At 45.7% G+C, this 14,175-nt stretch overlaps 1 protein-coding gene across 2 annotated transcripts in view; it reads right to left on the minus strand.

The window, feature by feature from the left end:
- The window catches only part of CLCN2 (chloride voltage-gated channel 2), a 436,625-nt gene that overhangs the window by 181,738 nt on the left and 240,712 nt on the right, over positions 1–14,175 (minus strand). For both annotated transcript variants that reach the window (XM_069212988.1, XM_069212987.1), the window contains exons 5-6: positions 12,021–12,154; positions 7,157–7,234 (exon numbers count right to left, since the gene is read on the minus strand). In XM_069212988.1, the coding sequence (XP_069069089.1) occupies positions 7,157–7,234; positions 12,021–12,154 (212 nt within the window). The remainder of the gene's footprint in view (positions 1–7,156; positions 7,235–12,020; positions 12,155–14,175) is intronic.

The following is a 14,175-nucleotide window of genomic DNA, read 5'->3' on the forward strand; positions in this document are numbered from 1 at the left end:
TCAGAACTGCTGAAACAACCTACTGTTCAAGTAATTACGATTGCTTGGAGGTGACCCATCACCAATGCCCAAAACCCATCAGATTTGGTTTCTGTGACTATAACATTCTTCCTTCCTGATGGGTGGCCATGCACAACAGCCATGGATAGCAAACTCTTCCACAGACCACTTTGCCGTCCATGGCAGCATGGACTACTTCAACAGGCGTGGATCCGTCACCCCCTGCTTTCCACAAAAGGGGAAGGAAAAATAAAATGATAATAACGAAGTGTTATTATCATTTTATTTTTCGGTGAGCCAGGTTAAGGCGGGGAAAGAGGGGCCTAGAGGGAGTAGTGGTGGTGCACCATAAGTGTGCATGTGTGCTTAGTCAGTTGTGTTCGGCCGGCCAAACAGACATGCGCACTTTGCATTTCTCCACCCGGCTGTATTGCACAGCCGGGATGAGAAAGTGCACAGGGTGCCACTCCCTCTGTGAGCGCCTAAGGCTTCCAGACCAATCACGATGCTGCTGTCATGATGGTGACAGCAGTGTTGGGATTGGCTGAGGGGAGTCTGGGAGCCTGTGTGCTTCCGGACGAAGAGGAGGACGGAGGAGACAAACCCAAATCTGTAGGAAAGTGATTAAAAAATAAAAAATAAAAAAATAACAATCCCACTTAACTCCCCACCCCAGCCCCGCCACCCCCCGTTCAGTGGCAGCCTCCACCAGCCTCAACTTCTCCTAAGTTCAGGTAAAAACACACATTCATTTCGTGTCTTGCTAAATATGCTTTGGTGGTTACACTGCGACGTTGAATTCACACTATGACATCTCTCATGTGGTGGATCATGTACTCCTGTCAACTCGTTTTACCTTTTTAATTATTTTTGTCAATTTGCTTTGCATCTAACCAAAACACAATGTTAATAAATATCAACAGTTTGCATACCTCTCCTATGCACAGGTCCACACTGAAGGTGCACTTCTGATGTATTCAGCCTTTTTTGACACTGGCACTTGTAAGCAGGGAACCATAAACAACTATCACAGCAACCAAGCAGCGTGTATTATCTTCTCAAGGTCCTCATAAACCTTTCCAGGGAAAAGCCTGGGACCAACTGTTCCCTCACTGTCTGAGTTAGTTTCTGTCATGTGTACGTCTTGCACTGCACTCTATGCAGGGAGAATGCATAAAAAAAGCTGAATTGTGGGAGGGGTTAGCATTTCAGCTTATGGACTCAGGGAGATCAAGTGTTGTCTCACTGCATGCTTATTTTTTATATTTGTGCTTTAATAAACTTGTGTTTGACCTAGTAGGTGTGAATACATTGTTTTCTGTTTCAGAGTCCCTACAGTCATTTTCAACTTTGCAACTTTACATGCATTGAACGATGGCACCACCCGGTGACTACTGTGTGGCAAACTCTACCATGGAGGGAGCCTAAAAAAAGTTTAGATTCATCCCTACATACCTTTCATCAAATGATTTCAACAACTTTGGTCATAAAGTGCTGCTTTTTGATCAACCATTTTGTGAAAATGAGCCCTTGATTGAAAAATGTTGTACATAGGTTCAGTTTACTATTTGTGCCATGTTCTGTCCCTCTCCTGGGCCCAATTCACAGTGTAAACAAATGATAATTAAAACACATGAACAATTAATCGTCGTCCTACCCTCGTGTAACACATAATGATACAGATGATGGCCTCTAAAAAATAGTCACATGGTGCCAGATGTTTAGTCAGCGGCGGCTCCACGGCAATGGCGGAGAAGCTTCGCCCCCGCCAGCAGCAGAAGCCGCAAACCTTTCGAAACGAAAGGATAATAAACTATGTTTATTATCCTTTCGTTGTGAAAGGGGTGGGGCCATGTGGGATAACGGGGATGAGGGGAGTGCACTGTGCACACCCCCTCAGTGAGCATGTATCGTTTGGCCGGCCGTCTCGGGCTGAACACACATGCGCGCTGTGCTGGGCGCTCCCAGCCAAACCTAATACTGCTCTGATTGGCCGCAGGGCAGGCTGGGAGTTTGTGCCTGCCTGCCGTGACGAGGGAAAGAGGAGCGGCGCGGGGCAGAGCAGGTATGTTTTTATTTTTATTATTATTAAATGTCCCCCCCGCGCGTCGCACCCACCCCTTCAGAGCGCAGCAAGCCTGCAACTGTGATTAGTGTCACATGGGGATCAGATACGTCACTATTATTCGAGACTTTTAGGGCCAGGGATGCAAATGAGGCTTATATGACTCACAATATGTCAGCAGCATCTTGTATTATTGAAGCTTTTATGACACCAAACTATTTGGGTTAAGAAAATGAAGCATAGTAATAGCTAAAAAGTCCACAAATGTTTATAGCTAAATAAGAACCAGACAGCAGAATACACCATTGTGAAGAGTTGAGCCATCACCTGGGTGGAAACAACTGTCAATAGCTGTAAAGCCTGTCAATATCCCACAATGTTCTGGGTTTGTACTCGGTGTTCTGGTGGCCTGGATCCCTATCTGGCAGCTGTAATAGACCTTCAGTGTGATCAAAGACCATGAGCCCTGTTCTACTCTGGATATGAATATATCTGGGGAAATCCAGAAGAAACATCCAAGAGTGTCCACCTAAGGATGATGGGAGAGCTGCTATGTTAAGTAGATTTTCACATCCAAATGCAGGAGCAGCAATGATCGAGCAAATGCAAGTTTTGGGATGTCAGGTCGGAAACTGAAGGACATGTTTTACTGCTCTGCTAGGTCTCTATTAGAAGGTCTTGGATATTACCTGTTCTGAGGGTATTAACAATTAGATGGTGGAAGGGATGGTCCTGGTGTGCAAAAAAGCAGATTTATTTGTGTCTATGTAATTTGGTTTTATTGACACCTCTCTAAAATAAAGTGAAGTTTGAATAACAGCAAACAAGGAGTTAATAATGAAAATGCCTGGGTGGAGGCCAAGGAGGGCAAGAGGAAGTGACATCACTCAGGGAGTACAAAAGTGTGTGTGGGGCATCAGGCCCCTTCTCAAACGCTAAAGGCTGTCTGACTTGTAACACAATTGTAGCTAGAAGGGTGATTTTAAACATAAGAAAACTGGAGATTCGGAATTTACTTCTGCCAACTGAGGCTTGGAGAAAAAACACACACATCTGAAATGTCTCATTTGGAACACCATTCCTTTGTGACAGGCTTCTATGGAATTGGTATTGTCATGCCACATTTTCCTGCAGCCTTTGAGCACAATTATAAAGGGATACGGTTTAGAGACATTGGAGGTCATTTAGACACTGGAGGTTCTTCTACGTTCTGCCAACGCAGGAGGGGGATGTATTCCACTGCCCCTGTGGACATACAGGTCACCATTTTCAGAGGTGTCAGCCTGTGTGGTGGAGAGCTCTAAGCCTTCAGTGGTCAGCTACTGAAAATTTGCTGACCGCCTCTATGTTTCTTACGGACCCTCAGCAAGCCTTTGTTTTACAAAAAAAAGTTCTCAAAGCTGAACCTTGTTTTTGTTAAAAAAAAAAAAAAAAACTAATGACCCTTGGAGTTTTTTCTGTTCTGGACAGTTGAGCTTTTCCTGGCATCCTGAAAAGCAAAAAAAAAAAAAAAAAAAGTATATCAGAACATCCACCTAAATAGGATGGCTGGTCTGAGGTACCTGCACCATCTGTCCCAAGACTAACGGGCCTTCGGTGTAAGGTTTACACCTAAGAGCCAGCTGAGATTGTTTATTTAATGCAATTTCTTCTTTCTTCGATTCGAACCACATCGCAGTGAGTTCAACCAAACACTGAAAATTAATTTCTACAATATTCCCAAAGTACACGCCGCTGTTGCTAGAAGTCTAATACACCAACAAGTCCTGAAGAACCCTCTTGGTAACCCTCACACCATAACTGACCAGTTGAAGGACATTGTCAGACCGCAGGGTTCTCGCGCAGTGTGTCTACAGCCCCAGCTACACTTGCCCAAACAGGGCCACTGTGCATGCATTTGTAGGATGGGAGACAACTGAGGAATGCACAAAGCCAGCTGGAAGATCGTGCTCAGAATGTTCTTATAAACTAATAGTTGTAGGAGAGAACAATGCTTTTAGAGAGTCTTTTCGCTCTGAATTTTCAGAAAATGCTGTTCATTCAGATCCATGCACATCATTGCCCCTGATTGGGTCTAAAATGTTGGGAATGGACGGATATAGGAGATACGACACATATACAGATATTTATTAGGATATGTTGTTTAGAAACGAATGTAGAAAGGTAAAAAGCAGTCAGAATAGTACAATTTTCTTCCCCCGAGCCCTTATGGTGACTATTGGAACACTTAAGTGGGTAAAGAAATTCATTATAAACATAAGGTGGTCCTTGGGAAGAACCAGGTTGAGCTGAAGAGGGTTAAACATCAGATTCAATCAATACATTTGGAGGAGTTAGCAACGAAATAAGAGCAGTGCAGGTGTAGGAAAAATCATGAAGTCTAATTCAGGACAATACAAGAGGACAGTTACGGATTAAATGTTGTAATCATTTATTCAATAGAGGAATGGAATGCATCTTCCCTGTCTATGTAGAGTGCGCCGTAAATACGGGGGGGCGGGAAAATGTAAGGTGATGTAACTTCAGTGATTGGTGGTAGTGGTGGTGGTGGTGTGTGTCTGTCTGTCTATCCAGGGCGGAGGTTTATGGGATGGGGGATCTGGTCATTTGTGGGGAAGGAAATTCTTGCTCAGTAAAGACCGTGTGCCATTGGCCTAAGTGTTCTCACTTAGCGCTGCAAGAAAAATAATGGGTTGCTCCCCGAGTGAGTCACACCTAAGTAAAGGTGGCTCTCCGTAGACAGTACCACCTAGGAAAGGAAGGCATTGTGGAACGGAAACATGTGACAGTGGACAATGTGAAGCCCGTGTGGTTGATGAACAAGCTGTCCCAGCAGGAGTGGGTGGACGGATGGGTGGAAGATGAGAGACTAGGGATTTACATTGGGAGATATTGGACCTCATTCGTTTCAGCCATGATGTAAAACTGCAGAAGACGTTTTGTTAGAAGGGTAGTTAGGGACAGCTAGGGTTAGATTTGTCCCACTTAAATGTTGAGGAGCCTTGTTCCTGGAAAGAACACAGAGCATCTTAGGCACCTGAAGAAACAGTGATGGAGCACTGATGGTCAACCATCGACCAGGAAGTAGGCTGTCTGGTGGAGGGACATGTGTCCTGTAGTAACACCAGCATAAGACTAGGAACATGTCCTGTGACTGACACCTTGGTTGGTCGTACCAGGAACTCGCGGTTGCAACATCGTGCTTTTTGTGCTAGCTCTCAGGGAATACTAGGTTTCTGAGTTCACACATTGTACTCATGTGGGCACCAATTCATTTCATATGAAATAAAGGAACATTATGAACACTGGGGAACAAAGCGTGAGCCGGCGCCATTGTACCCACCTCAATGGAAGTGTCAAGAGGAACGAATGACTAGAGATTGTGGAATGTATTCAGCCGGCTGCTGGGAGTGCCTATGATGCAGGCACCACAGGACATGTTGTGGGCCCATTGCACAGCCCTGTACGCTGAGACAGCGAGAGCTCTATGTCCGTTCTGAAGGGGGGCGCGCGCCCATTCTGCAAGAAGGAGTGGGTGCAGGAGAAAGAGTGGTGAGTGACTGACCATGGACCTGTCAAGCAGTGGAGGACCAAAGACAAAGCGGAGGGAGATAATATACTGCAAGTAGGGGGCATTATAGGTTGATGACGCCAGTGGCTTAACAAAACGTGACGGAGGCCCCCTGCGAAGTATGCTGAAGGGGTCCTCGCGCTCATATCAGTAGGCACTGAGGAGGACTCCTCCAGTGTGGGTAAGTCTGGGGCCTACCAGCTCCACAGGGGCTGCGGGGGCCTCTGTTACACCTCTGGTTGAAGCAGGATCTAGGAAGTAAGACTGGACCTTGGCATTTCATCTTAGTAGAGTACCGGAAGTAGGCAGGAAGGCAATGGTGCTGTAAGGTCAATATAGAGTGGCATTTAAATAAAGACTCTTGATGGATGAAGAAAATGAATTTGGGGATGAAAAGGAAGAATATTGGTTATGAGTAGTTAGACAAGTGTGAAAAGGGATTTCAAAATGAGCCAAGAACTGGGAAAGCCAGGAAAGAAATGATGTGATAGAAAGACACAGTGAATGACAGGGGCACAGTAAGGAGATGGCCTGCAGCCTGACTGAATTGGCCATCAGTATTAGAATTGTTTGTGTGCTCATAACAGAATTAATTCGCTTGGTCGCCGCTGTCCCTAATATTTGATATGGTAGAGGAAGCACATGGGCTCTGGGAAGAGTGTTCCACTGAAAGGTGAAGCTATGTTAGGCCATGTTCAGGTCACTGTGTTGGCAGGATGGCTCAGTGAGTTGACCGCTCGCCAGTGATGCATGTAGTGAACGACAAGAAACTTTGTAGATGGTGTTGTGTTCTCACTCTCATTGTCTGCGAGTGTTTCTTTTATCCAACTCTGACATCAAGCTATATACAACTGCAACAGTCGTGGCGCGACACTACAAGTGCCCAAAAATGGCATCAATGTGCTAGAATGATAGCCTGAAATAAAATCCCCCCACTGTGGGGTCCTTGGCTGCCACAGGGTGAGGGTAGGGTGGGACCCCCAATCCTACAAGGAAGGAATTCTTCCACCAAGGACACTTATATTCCTTCCGCCTTGCCTTCCATTTTCTCTTCTCTGTTTTATTTCTTCAACTTGTCTTTCCATATTCTTTTCCTCATGCGTTCGTTTTCCTTCCATCTTTGACTCTCCTTTGCATGTTTCTGTCCTCGCTTGTTCTGGGCTCTCCTCTCTCTGTGTATCCATGTACAGATGCCCCCTGGATCCACCCACAACAGGGTCATGGAATCTTCATCCTTGCTTTTCCCCTATTAGCTTTTGCTTCTGTTTTCTGACATGGTGGGGGGTGAGGGGGGTTGGTGTTCATTCCAGCCCCACGCTGTACCACCTGGATGTAGGGAGTAACTTCACTCACTCACTCACTCTAGGATTGGGGGACACTGTAGGCACCTGTCCACACGAAAATCCACCCTGAGGGCTGCGTCCAGACTGGATTACCCGATGAGAGCAGCCCCTGGTCCTCAGTGGACCAGCCCTCGAGGTGGTCAGCACACCCCCCACTGCAGCCGAGGGGGGACTCACCTCGTATATTCCTCCAAACAGGGACATGAACTTGCTGAGGAGTGTGGCGCACAGGCTGGCGATGTGAACAAATGGACCCTGCAAAGAGAAAACAGACAGCAGTGTCAGGGGCAATATCAGAGACCTCAGGTGCAGAATCACAGCTGCACTCCTGCCCCACCGGTAATCTCACACACAGCAGCAGACACCCACTCCTGCTCCACCGCCGATCTCACACACAGCAGACATCCACTCCTGCCCCACCGCTAATTTCACACACAGCACCAGACATCCATTCCTGCCCCACCGCCGATCTCACACACAGCAGCATACATCCACTCCAGCATCTGCTGACCTCACACAGCAGGAGACATCCACTCCTGCCCTACAGCTGACCTCACACACACAGCAGCAGACATCCACTCCTGCCCTACCGCTGACTGCACACACAGCACCAGACATCTACTCCTGCCCCACCGCTGATCTCACACACAGCACCACATCTCCAGTCCTGCCCCACCGCTGATCTCACACACAGCAGCAGACACCCAATCCTGCCCCACCGCTTACCTCACACACAGCACCAGACACCCCACCACTGACCTCACACACAGCACCAGACATCCACCTCTGCCCCATCACTGACCTCACACACAGCAGCAGACATCCACTCCTGCCTCACCACTGATCTCACACACAGCAGCAGACATCCACTCCTGCCTCACCGCTGATCTCACACACAGCAGCAGACACCCACTCCTGCCCCATCACTGACCTCACACACAGCAGCAGACATCCACTCCTGACCCATCATTGACCTCACGCATAGCAGCAAACATACAGTCCTGCCCATTCACTGACCTCTTACAGAGCACCAGACATCCACTCCTGCCCCCAACTGACCTCACACACAGCAGCACACCGTATTACCTCATACAGAGATGCAGGGCTCCGCTAATACACCATCACTGACCGAACACACAAATGCACCATCACTGACGTCATGCACAGCAGCAGGACTCCACTAATGCACCATCACTGACTTCATGCACAAAAGCAGGACTCCACTAATGCACCATCACTGACTTCATGCACAAAAGCAGGACTCCACAAATGCACCATCACTGACGTCATGCACAGCACCAGGACTCCACAAATGCACCATCACTGACGTCATGCACAAAAGCAGAACTCCACTAATGCACCATCACTGACTTCATGCACAGCAGCAGGACTCAACTAATACACCATCACTGACCGCATGCACAGCAGCAGACATCAACTACTCCACCATCACTGACTCACGTACAAATGCACCATCACTGATTTCACACAGCAGCAGTACTCATCTAATGCACCATCACTGAACCCAAGAACAAATGCACCATCATTGACTTCGTACAGGAGCAGGACTCTACTTATACACCATCACTGACCGCATGCACAGCAGCAGGACTAAACTGATACACCATTACTGACCGCATGCGCAGCAGCATTACTCCACTAAAGCACCCTCACTGACCTCATTCCCAGCAGCAGGACTCCACTAACACACCTTTACTGACCTCATGCACAGCAGCAGACATCCACTACTCCATCACTGACTCACGTACAAATGTATCATCACTGATTTCACACAGCACCAGTACTCATCTAATGCACCATCACTGACCCCAAGAACAAATGCACCATCATTGACTTCGTACAGCAGCAGGACTCCACTAATACACCATCACTGACCTCATGCACAGCAGCAGGACTCAACTGATACCCCATCACTGACCGCATGCACACCAGCAGGACACCACTAAAACACCCTCACTGACCTCATTCACAGCAGTATTTCTCCACCAATACACCACCACTGAACTCATGCACAGCAGCAGGGCTCCACTAAAGACCCTCACTGACCTCATGCACAGCAGCAGGACTCCAATAATGCACCATCACTGCCCTCATGCACAGCAGCAGGACTGCACTAATGCACCATCACTGACCTCACGCACAGCAGCATGACTCAACTAATACCCCATCACTGACCGCATGCACAGCAGCAGGACTCCAATAATGCACCATCACTGCCCTCATGCACAGCAGCAGGACTGCACTAATGCACCAACACTGACCTCACGCACAACAGCATGACTCAACTAATACACAATCACTGACCTCATGCACAGCAGCAGGACTCCACTAATACACCATCACTGTCCGCAAATACAAAATCCCTGATTTCACCTTTAAATGCACCATCATTGACCTCACATGCACCATCACTCACTTCACACAGCAGCAGGACTCCACTAATGCACCATCACTGACATCACGCACAACAAAAGGACTCCTCTCCTTCCCTGTCCCAATCTTCATACAGACCAACAGAGCCCAATCACTGCCCCATCTCCCTTGCAGAAATATACAATTACCTATCGTTGATTCCCCAGTCACTGACCTCACCCACAAAGGATCCTCATTCCTGGGTTCTCATTACTATCCCACACCGCTGCCCCCACCCATACACACAAAGGTGTCTCACTCTTTGGTTCCCATAACAAACCTCACACACAAAGCTGTGCTGCTCCTTGCATCCCAGGACTGTAATCTCACAAAAGAGTTTGAACCCTTTTTCCATTAGTTATCCACATACAGAGGAGTCTCACCCCCTGTTCTACATCAATGACATCACACACAACTGAGCATCACTTTGTGTTCCCCAATCACTCACTTCCAACACAGCAATAGACCTTCACGTGTTCCCTCTCACAGCTCTCACTTCTAGCCCAGAAAAAATCTTACTTTTTGATCACTGAAATGAGACACCCTGGTTAAGCGAAGAATGGGCATTACCATCATGGGAGACAATGACACTCTTAAGCCGTTGGAAGGATGAACGGCTGCAATGGCCCTGCTGGCTCTCACAGCTACCTGACAAGCTTTCTGGTCAGAGATGTAGCACTCTTGGATCGTGAAAGAGAAAGCACATGTAATGTAACTAATCATGTTGAGAAGAATGTTGCTGCAGCACGAAGGGGAGATTGAGGAAGAAAGTTGATTACATTTAGAGGATCAGAAAGGCAGATTGAAAGTGAGGAACTGATTTAAAAATAGGATGCCTTGATTGGATGCCTTGGACATCGTTACAATCAGAGCATCACTAAAGCCCTTTTTGGGCCTTGTAAACTCCACGAAAAGCCAACACACCTCAAAAAATATAAACAAGGAAAGTCAAAGACGTCCATTGATTGCATTCTATTGTAAATATGACTTTCAGACTTAGACCATCTGAAGCATTCTCAAACTGGAAGACATCATGTTTTTAGCTTCTGATGTCCCCTGAGTCCCCTGCCCTCCTGGTGTGCAGAATGAGGCTTCCATGGCAGCCAATGGCTTCCTTCCCTCCCCTTTTTTCAAAATAAAAAGTGTAATTCTGGAGGATTGTGACACTCTGCTCTTAATCACGCAGGTATGGTGCAGCGATAAGTTGAATTGTGATATAGTGATATTTAAAGTGTCATTTATTTACCACACTCCAGAGGAGTCATTCATTGTCCCAGCAGTGTCATCTTAGATTTCAATGAATTACTTTAATTCCCCACATCACTAGTCTCTAAGGGCATGATTGTTAAAGTGCAGTCTGTAGTACGGTTTGTAGCAGTACATGGTGTAAGTTTTACTTATATGAGCGGAGTTCTTCGCCGCGACTGCGGAGTCACCGCACATGTAAGTATAGGTTTTAGTAGCACACGTGGGAGGTACACCGGAGTGGGAAAAGGGCAGACTGACTACTAAAGGGATGGGATTAGGGAGGTGTGAGAAAGGTTTAGGGTGGATTAGGGAGTATTTAGCGAGGGGTATCAACCACCCACACAAGAGTAAACCAATTGTATCACTCTGGGGAGGTGGAGACATGTTTCTTACACTTTTCTAGAAAGTTTACACTCGCAATTTGTGACTACCATTACTATTCTTACATTAAGCCATGACCAGCATTATATCTGAGCATCCAAAGATTGTGCTAGAGGCATGGATGCACAAAATATTTTATGACAGATTATGAAAAAGACTTCATTTTAATTTAATTTTATGCAATGGTATTTTATGAAGGTATTACTTAAGTCTGATGTAGATCAGCTAGATAGAAGTAACTGCAGAGTTATCAAACATAAGTGTTTTAAATAACTGTGCGGAAAATCTTAGCTTCAGACCGAGGTTCAAATGTTCTCTGATTAAGGTTCATTGAAAAGTGTCAACTGATTTTACAAATTCTACCTTCCAGATACTAAGATGTTATTTCATGTGATACATACAGAGTGGGAGATGCAGCTTGCAGTCTCTGCTAGGCTCAGTTTTAGGTCGAGCACGCAAGCAATTTGTCCTGTTCTAAGTCTTGTCGGCTTTTAACCACACCCACTGCATGCCTATCACTCTCACTTGTTCATAGGCTTGCCTTTCAAAAATCCTTTGTTATCATTGGTAAATGCTTTATGTTTGCCCCTCCTTGGGGTGGTTTTGTTACCATCTTAGACACTGACCCTGTTACATGGATAACATGCAAGATTGCCAATTAGATTGACTGTGAGAGAACTTCTTTTTCCTTTTGTGTCTCTCCTTTGCACTCAAGCTCATGGCGGCCATGACGCTTTGAATCGGCTCGCTTATGTCAACTGTTTTACTTTTCATTTTCAATTTATGTGGCAAGAAAAGTCCAGTTAGGAATTTACAATGCTAATGGCTCGTACTCGAGCAAACGCGAGACCCATTTCATCGGAAATTACTTGTTATATTTAGGATTGCAAAGTCTTGTAAGGGCAGTGATGGAGACCTGGTGGCCATATTCAGAGTCACAAGGGGGTCAGATCCCAGCACATTGTGACTGCTCTCTTACCTCCTTCCCAAGAGGCATGCCGCTCCCAAGGGCGCAGGTCAAGCCCACCACCTTGGCCACAAATGTCTTCAGCGTCAGGTATTCCTTCAACACCACCCCACGCAAGATAGTCTTCATCTCTGGGATTCCAGAACCTGGAAGAAAAATGAAGTCATGTCAAGATATTCAATGAGCTTCATGGGTGCTCACGCACCATGCCAGCTGAGATAGACAAATCCGTAAATTGACCAGCAAACAGTGGGGTCTTGTTTTAGTTCTACCAGCACCCTGGGGCACCTTGCATCTCACAGCATGCAGGAGACGGGCCAGTAGTCATGGTCTTCCAACCTTTCCCTACACAAGGATACACCTTGTCTCTTCGAGCACCCAAGATAGACAATGCTTCTACCTGAACCCATCGCATACCTTGAAGCTACCACACGCTCTTGGGATAAAACCAGTGGGATCACCAATAAAAAAAGAATCCCATCAGGTTATAGGGTTTTCCACAAAAGGCAGAACGTCGTTTGCAAGCAACAGGATGCACTCTGAATATATGTCATCGGGAGGAGTGCTTGCTGCAATTCTCAAAAGGGATGTGCCATTTTCTCATATACCAACTTGTATACCAGAATTTACAAAAAAAGACTGACCGATGACCTTAATATTAGATTGTACCATAACAGTGGCGAGAAAGGAATAGCACATGTCAAATTTAGAATTGTCCATAACGAAGGAGCATATGACCCACTTACATTTCCAGAATGTGCAAAAACCGGAAATTAGCGTCTAAATGGTCTAAACTTCATGCAAACTTTCTCAATAACAGAATGGTTTAAGAATTTATTTTCAAAATGACCCATGTAGGACTCATTGGTGCAGAGACATTGACCCCACCAGTCACCAATCAAAAGGTTTGTAATATGTCAAACTCAGTGAATTTCACACCTCGCATCCCAGCATCCATTTTGTGTTTTGAGAACAGACACCTCAGTCATTCACCAGGAGTTGTGGTGTCTTGGAATTCATTAATTTGCAGACAGTTTTAGGCAACGTAATCAGTAAAGTTATCAAATGATATCCCTGCACTTAAGGGGTTATTATGTTCACTGTGTCAAGGTGGTCCCATCAAGAGAGGGAAAAGGAGACAATCCATCCACAAGCTTGGACATTGTCTCTCTTGCAAGCTTCATGATTCTGGTGCAATGGAAGGACAACTGATAGGTTTACTTTACAATACCAAAACCCAAATCCTAAATACCCGTTTCGGGTGCCATCATTTTAAGGAAGAGACTCAGTTCTTTTTTTTTTTTTTTTTTTTTTTTAAATGAATTTATTTGTTAATGACCTCTTGGAATTATTGACTTCTTTGTGAAATGGTTTAAGCGAAGATAGATGGCTGCTCCTTTAGATCAAAATATTATCTGGATAGGCCAAAAAGTTCACCTCCTCTCCATCAGCCTCACTACCTTAATCTTCAAAATGCTAAACATTCAATCTAGAGAGGTTTTCAATGAAAGCATTTAAAATTAGAAAGATAAAGGCACCCCTCTCGGGTACCTCTTTTGAGGGAGAAAGAACACAAGTGGGGCCATCTGATAAACACACTGGCTTCCTGGTCACCACCTGGATGACATGCCAGTGATACAATCGTGATCAATAGTCATTCCAGGTAGGCGCTCATTCCATGATGACACGTCCTATAAGATTAAGTGGCTTTTCTCCACTTCAGTCTATGGCTGCAGCCATCTGGTTTCCCATAAAGACTGGCAATGTGGATTTGACAAAAGGGGCTGAGGTTCTTGAAATATGGTCAATTTTTACAAAATCCTCCCAGATGTTGGTCAAATGTGAGGCAGCATCTTTTCCAGTCTTGTTGAAACAGAACATTCATTTTGAGGTAATTGCCAAAGAGCTCTGTGGTGTGGAAAAGGATGTTAGCACTGCTTTAGTGCATGTCATTTCTGCCTTTAACATGGATTCAAAAGAATTGAAAGGTTTGAGAAGCTTCATGGCAAACAGGTCCACAATGATGGATGGACGGATGAAAAATGTGGTCTAAGTCCTCGATCTTCTTTGTCTATTCAGATGGTTTTGAGGACCACAGCAAAAAGAGATCTGTTGAAGAATACTGAATCCACTAATTAGGTTTCAGAATATTTGCATCTGCTAGTTC

Source organism: Pleurodeles waltl, chromosome 11 (genome assembly GCF_031143425.1).
Source record: "Pleurodeles waltl isolate 20211129_DDA chromosome 11, aPleWal1.hap1.20221129, whole genome shotgun sequence".
NCBI classification, from domain to species: Eukaryota; Metazoa; Chordata; class Amphibia; order Caudata; family Salamandridae; genus Pleurodeles; species Pleurodeles waltl.